Here is a 7,346-nt window from a genome sequence, read left to right on the forward strand (position 1 = left end):
ACACTGCAGACAGTTGGGATTTTTTTGTACCGTATTGCAGTTGTCATTACTATTTGCCAAGTCCTGGCCCATCCCTCTGCCAACTGAGACCATGAGTTACTCTTCTCCAGTTCTGTGGAAAGTTCCACTGAGATGTGGCTCTGGTTGTCTCTCCCTTTCCCAACCAGGAATGGGCAGTCCTGTGGCATGCCATCTTGACTCCGCTTTGAGGTGCCAATGAGGATTCTGGGCATCAAGAGGTGGTATTATGTCCAAAACAAAAGCAGGTCAGCATCTGGGTCAGGAGCTGACTCCATGATCCAGCTGGACTCCTCATATATTTCTTCCCTCAGGAAGCCCACATCCACTGCTGGGGTGCCTCTCACCTCAAGACCTTCAAATCCATTCTCTGGAATCTCCAGTCCCAAGACCTTTAAACCTACATCCCTCCTCAGCAAAAGATCCCCAAATCCACAGGCACGTAGTCTGTCTTATTCCAATACCCTTAAATCTTTTATTCTTCTCTCCCAAGACCCCAAACTCCACAACTTTGATGTTCTTTCTCACTCTGAGACCCCAAATCCCAAGCTCAGGGACTCACACATGGAAATATTCCAGAATCTTCAGCTCTGAAATTTGTCTACTATCTCTGCCCGCCTCCCCCCCCCCCCCCTCCCAGTCCACAGTCCTGGGCTGGCCCCTCAGGAGAAGCCACAAATTCAGACTTGTTAATCTGCTCTGGAGTCCCTCCCTCCTCCATTGTTGGCTGCATCCCAAGCTAGGCGGGAGCATGGTGGGGGGTGTAATTGGGAGGTGAAATGAGAGTGTTATATAACCAGGACCAAAGGCCGCCCCTCTCTGCCAGTTAGTATAAAGACAAGCAGTCCCAGCCTTCACCATGTGACTCTCACTCTCAGTGCCACCATGCTGGCCTCCGGGCTGCTTCTGGTGGCTTTGCTGTCCTGCCTGACAATAATGGTCTTGATGTCTGTCTGGCGGCAAAGGAAGTTCTGGGGAAAGCTACCTCCTGGTCCCCGAGCGCTGCCCTTCATCGGGAACTACTTGCAGCTGAACACAGAGCAGATGTACAACTCCCTCATGAAGGTGTCATGAGGCAGGGAAATGGGTGTTAGGGTGGGGTTGGGGGCCTGCCCAGTCTGGCTCAGACTTTGTGGCAGGAGATTGGCAAGGTTGGACTGAAATCTTAGGAAGGAGGAGGTTGTTTTTTAAAATATATGTTTGTATTGATTTCAGAGAGAGGAAATGAGAGGGAGAAAGAGAGAGAAATGTCATTGGAGTCCAAAACCTGGGCGTGTGCCCTGACCAGAATCAGGGAATCAAGCTGGTGACCTCTCGGTGCACGGGGCGATGCTCAAGCAACCGAGCCACACCAGCCAGGGCAAGAGGGGGGAGTTTTGAAGGTTTAGTACTGGGGTTCTAGCCAGGAAAGACCAGATCTTGGGATGTCCAGTTCCTTGACTGTCAGAACTCGGGCAAAGTGTATCCCAGCCTGTGAGGTCTGGGTACAGAGTCAGTTCAGAGTTGGGGCTGCTCCCTCTCACCACTCCCCTGCCTCTCCATCAGATCAGCGAGTGCTACGGTCCCGTGTTCACCGTCCACCTGGGCACTCGGAGGATCGTGGTGCTGTGTGGACATGAGGCTGTAAAGGAGGCTCTGGTGGACCAGGCTGAGGAATTCAGTGGGCGAGGCCAGCAGGCCACCTTTGACTGGCTCTTCAAAGGCTATGGTGAGGGGGATTCTGGGAGGGGGAATGTGGTCAAGCAGACTTGTGGCCTCAGTGTCCCAGCATTCTTCTCCCAACTCACCACCCACTCAAGGCTGAGGCAGAGCCCTTCCTCGGTCTCCTCTGTCCCGTTCTGTTTATCCCTGTGTCCCCTCTAACTTGTCTTAGTGTTTCTGCATCTCCCTGCTTCTCTCTGCCCCATCTCCCGGTTCTCTCTCACTAGATGGCTCTTCTTTCTCTGTATCTCTTAGATGCTATTGGGATTTTTGCTTTGGAACCCTGGTCCTTTGTCTCCAAGTGTCATTTGTTGTATTCTCCTTCTCAGCTCTGTGCCCACTAGATGGCTCTTCTTTCTCTGTATCTCTTAGATGCTCTTGGGATTTTTGCTTTGGAACCCAGGTCTTCTGTCTCCAAGTGTCATTTGTTGTTTTCTCCTTCTCAGCTCTGTGCCCACTAGATGGCTCTTCTTTCTCTGTATCTCTTAGATGCTCTTGGGATTTTTGCTTTGGAACCCAGGTCTTCTGTCTCCAAGTGTCATTTGTTGTATTCTCCTTCTCAGCTCTGTGCCCGCCCATGTTTCTCCCTCTCCTTGCCTCTCTTTTCCTTTTCTTTTTCTTTTTATTAAAAATATATTTTATTGATTTTTTACAGAGAGGAAGGGAGAGAGATAGAGAGTTAGAAACATCGATGAGAGGTACATGCCCTTGACCGGAATCGAACCTAGGACCTTTCAGTCCGCAGGCCGACGCTCTATCCACTGAGCCAAACTGGTTTTGGCTCTTTTCCTTTTCTTAGAATCTCACATTTTTTCTGCTTCACAATCCCCATGCCTCCACCTCCTGGTAAAAGCCTCTTCTCTCTTCCAGTCTCTCTGTGTTTCTCTGTATATGTTTTTCTCTCTTCTCCATCTCAGTCTTAGAATCCTTCTCAATTTTTACTCCCACTTCCCAGATCTCCACATATCTCACTTCCCCTCCTTCCCTCCTGCCTCTTTCTCTTCATGAGTGTCTCTGCATCTCTGTTTCTCTGTACATCCGTGTTTCCCCTTTTTTTCTAATTTTCTTCCAACTTGGTCTCCTTCTCTTTCTGTATTTCTCTGACTCTGAATGTTCTCTCTCTCTCTCTCTCTCTCTCTCTCTCTCTCTCTCTCTCCCTCTTCCCCCACCTCCATCTGACCCCGCCCCTCTCTGGCCACTCCCCACTCCTACATTCCCTCCCCAGGGGTGGCATTCAGCAACGGGGAGTGCGCCAAGCAACTCCGGCGCTTCTCCATCAGCACGCTGCGGGACTTCGGCGTGGGCAAGCGTGGCATCGAGGAGCGCATCCAGGAGGAGGCAGGCTTCCTCCTCGAGGCCTTTCGGGGCACGCGCGGTGAGCCTGGCACCCCAGAGAGCAGAGGAGGAAAACGACCTCCTGGCCTGGGAGGGGAACTAGGTTGGGGGAAGGCGTTCCTCGAATTCTCAGACTGGCATCCGACCGCCAACTTGACTCTCTCCTATCCCCCCCCCCCTCATATCCCCCCCAGGTGCCTTCATCGATCCCACCTTCTTCCTGAGCCGAACTGTCTCCAATGTCATCAGCTCCATTGTCTTTGGGGACCGCTTTGACTACGAGGACAAAGAGTTCCTTTCACTGCTGCGCATGATGCTGGGAAGCTTCCAGTTCACAGCTACACCTACAGGGCAGGTGACTGATCCCAACCTGGCTCTACTGTGGCCCTAGCACAGCCAGCCACCATCTCCCTTAGGCGGACACAGGTGCTCCAAGCTCCTATCCTCCTCCCGACCAGGGTCCCCTCAAAACCAGCCTTCTCCCTTGAACAGCTGAACAGTTGCACAGGAACTCAGGGCAGGGGCCCAATACCCAGTCTCCAATACCTGGATGTCTCAGCTGATAGTCCCCTTACAAAAGAAGAAAGGGAAGGAAGGAAATCTGGGTGTGTCTCAATCGATCTCCTCTAAATCCGTGGACAGGAGCTCTCACGCTGATCTCGCATGAAAGCTTAGATATCTGTTTCCATCCAGCCCCATCTACACACCTAAACACCTGCACAGGTGCCTTTACCGGTGCCTCCCTTGCCCCGATTCAGGCCCCACTCCCTTCAGGTGACGTCCACCAACAGCTGTCCTTCCCTTTCCTTCTCCCTCCTCAGCTCTATGAGATGTTCTCCTCAGTGATGAAACACCTGCCGGGGCCACAGCAGCAGGCATTTAAGGAGCTCCAGGGGCTGGAGGACTTCATAGCCAAGAAGGTGGAGCAGAACCAACGTACACTGGATCCCAACTCCCCGCGGGACTTTATTGACTCCTTCCTCATCCGCATGCAGGAGGTACATGCCAGCAGCCAGTGCAAAGAACACCAAAGCCTAGCAGCGGAAAACCAGGCGGGGGGTGGGGGGCGAGGGACAACAGCGGCTCATTCAGATGACCCCCCATCATAACCCTCAGAATCCCAATTATGATTCACTGTTCTCTCCACTGAGCCTTTACCCATGGGCAGGACTTGTGTGTGCAAATCATCATAATAAGCACATCTATAGCACCACTGTGCACCAGGCACTATTTTAAGAACTTTATGGTATTCACCTATTTAACACTCACACCAGCTCTTGGAGAAGGTTCTACTATGACTCCGATGTTACAAACGAGGACACTGAGGCTCAGAGAGTGTAAGTGTCGTGCCTCAGGTCACACACCTAGCTCCCACTCTGGTCAGACTCCAAGGCGGGTGCTGTTAGCCACCATGCTCTTACCTTTCATTCCTTGGTTATCAGACACACCTGTGTGGACAGGTGACCTTGCTTTACTATGTGACATTGGAGGGTCCCCACTCCTAACTGGAAGGGCTTTATGGAGTCTGAAGTTCAAGGTGAAAGGATCAGGGAGTGGATTCTCTATAGGAATCTTCAAGATTTTCAGTGAAGGAATAGGATGCTGTTACTTTAAATCCAGTCTGTGCCTCAGAAAATGTCTCTCTTCAACTCTCTCTGATGCATTCCATCATGGTCTCTCTCGTTCACTGTCTCTATTCCTTCATTTCCAAATATTTCTATAATTAGAAAGCAGCAACTAAGTGGGTAATTAAAGAACAGATAGTCAGCTGGATAAGAAAAGTGAGAAGAATTTTTGGGTAGAGCCACCAGCCTGGAAAAGGCCAGGCAGAACTAGGGTCCCTCTTCCGACCTTTGGTCCAGATCTATAAGAAGTGGGTCCACAGGAAAAAACCCCGAAGGGCCCTGAGAGCATGGGGGAGTGGGCTTGGCCTGAAGCTCTCTCTCTGCAGGAGCAAAAGCACCCCAACTCTGAGTTCCACATGAAGAACCTGGTAATGACCACGCTGAACCTTTTCTTTGCGGGCACCGAGACGGTCAGCACGACCCTGCGTTATGGTTTCCTGTTGCTCATGAAGCACCCGGATGTGGAGGGTAAGGCTGCAGGGGCGGGGAAGTGAGGGCCACAGACCCTCAGAATTCCTCTGAGCCCGCTGCCATGCCCCCACCTCTCTCAAATTTCTGGACCCTCAGACACTCCCTGCTATCCACAGACTGGGTGATGATATTCAGCTAATAGGGACCAGCCAAGTTTCTTCAGCTGTTAACATATTGAAAATATCTGAACTGATTGGTAAATAGCTCCACCAAGTGCCAACTACCTGCCCCTCCAGACCATCCCCCAAGACTCCCTCCCTCGCAGCTTCCCCCATGATTCTGGCACAACCAGTATAACAGGACCCTGCGCCAACAATGCTTGGACCAACCTCCGTTTCGAATGATCATATATCCATCCAGTTGTACCTATTTGGGCTATCATTCCTGCCCCGAGACCCCTAGCTACCTAAACGTATTCCCCCTTATCCCACAGCCAAGGTCCATGAGGAGATTGACCGGGTGATTGGCAAAAACCGTCAGCCCAAGTTCGAAGACCGGGCCAAGATGCCCTACACAGAGGCAGTGATCCATGAGATCCAGAGATTTGGAGACATGATCCCCATGGGCCTGGCCCGCAGAGTCACCAAGGACACCAAGTTTCGGAACTTCCTCCTCCCTAAGGTACACACCTTGCCCAGCACCTCCAACCCGCACCCTGTGACCCAGCACCCCATCCTCCTTAGAAGCTTCCCAGCCCTTCCCTCAATCAAAGACTTCACCAATCACATGTCCCTTCAACCTTCCCACTCAGAGACCCCTGAATCCTGTATCTCCCCAGGACCTCAGGGAATATGAACCCCATGTCCCCCAAACATCCTGCCTTGAGAGACATGAACTGCATGTACCCCAAAGCTTCTGCTGCAGGAGACACAGACCCTATACTCCCTGAAATTCCTGTCTCAGGGACAGAAATGTCACATCCCTCAAAGCTCCTCCCTCAGAGAGGACCCTGGCTCCCATTTCTCCTTACCCAGAGCACCCACATTCCCCCTCTAACCTCATATGCTCTCTGCATACCCATTCCTCCTTCACCTTGTCAATCTCTCCTCCTCCCCACCAGGACACTGAAGTGTTTCCTATGCTGGGCTCCGTGCTAAGAGACCCCAAGTTCTTCTCCAACCCCGGAGATTTCAACCCCCAGCATTTCCTAGATGAGAAAGGGCAGTTTAAGAAGAATGATGCTTTCGTGCCATTCTCCATTGGTAAGAGACCACTGTCTGTTAGCAAGCCACCCGTCACACCAACAGGGGACTCCTTCATCCCTGCTCCCCTCTCTGAGATGTAGCCTCGTAGCTTTCTCCAGCTTGCAAGTCCCTCTTATTATCTACCCTGCAGCCAACCAACTGTAACCCTCTGAACTAACACCTACCAAAACTCAGGCAAAAGGAAAGGGGTGATAGTACCTACTTCAGAGATGGAAAAATCAAGACCCAGAGTGAGTCAGAGATTTGCCCAAGGTCACTTGAATTCTTCAGACTCCTAAGGAGATGATAACACAGCAGCCATATGTGTATGCTTAGGGGGAAGGGTCCTCTACAATTCCCATTGCTACAGCCTACTATGGCCACCCCCACCCCATGTACAAGGGAAACAGGCTCAGACAGGATTAGAGACTTCTCTGAAAGTCTACAGGCCACGGTATTCCGTCCCCTCCTCCCCAGGGAGAATGCAGCTGGAGATGGGGAGAGGGAAGAGGTGGCAGTGAGAGTAGGCCTCACCTCCGCCCTTCCCACCCTATCTTGTCAGGAAAGCGGTACTGTTTTGGAGAAGGCCTGGCTAGAATGGAGCTCTTTCTCTTACTCACCAACATCATGCAGAACTTCCGCTTCAAGTCCCCGCAGTCACCCAAGGATATCGACGTGTCCCCGAAACATGTGGGCTTTGCCACCATCCCACGAAACTACACCATGAGCTTCCTGCCACGCTGAGCTAGAGCTGCCACAGGGCAGGGCTAGTGGGAGGAGCAAATGGGAGGGCGGGGCCTGGAGGGGCGGTGCTAAGGATGGAGATGGGGTGGAGGAAAAGAAGGTGCAAAGTGGATTAGAGAGTGAGAAGAAACAGAGGGGCTGTCTGACCACCGTGCTAGAGGTAGATCCTTCAGAGTTGGGGTGAGATAAAGCGAAACCTTACACTATACCGTGAATGATGATAATAATAATAATAGTAACAGCTATTATTTATTGAGCAAGTACTCTG

At 51.6% G+C, this 7,346-nt stretch overlaps 1 protein-coding gene across 2 annotated transcripts; it reads left to right on the forward strand.

Moving 5' to 3' along the window:
• Positions 1-903: 903 nt before the first annotated feature.
• LOC308531664 (cytochrome P450 2A13) lies at positions 904-7,078 on the forward strand (the record flags this gene model as incomplete). Of its 2 annotated transcripts, XM_081108714.1 has the most annotated exons (9): positions 904-1,083; positions 1,564-1,726; positions 2,945-3,094; positions 3,249-3,409; positions 3,876-4,052; positions 5,006-5,147; positions 5,584-5,771; positions 6,211-6,352; positions 6,897-7,078. In XM_081108714.1, 9 exons carry the CDS (start codon positions 904-906, stop codon positions 7,076-7,078), a joined length of 1,485 nt encoding a protein of 494 aa, XP_080964840.1. The 2 variants fall into 2 exon arrangements, with proteins under 2 accessions (XP_080964840.1, XP_080964841.1); XM_081108715.1 differs by lacking the exon at positions 1,564-1,726 and having other exon boundaries at positions 2,932-3,094.
• Positions 7,079-7,346: the final 268 nt, after the last annotated feature.

Source organism: Myotis nattereri (assembly GCF_964212035.1).
Source record: "Myotis nattereri genome assembly, chromosome: 15".
NCBI classification, from domain to species: domain Eukaryota; kingdom Metazoa; phylum Chordata; class Mammalia; order Chiroptera; family Vespertilionidae; genus Myotis; species Myotis nattereri.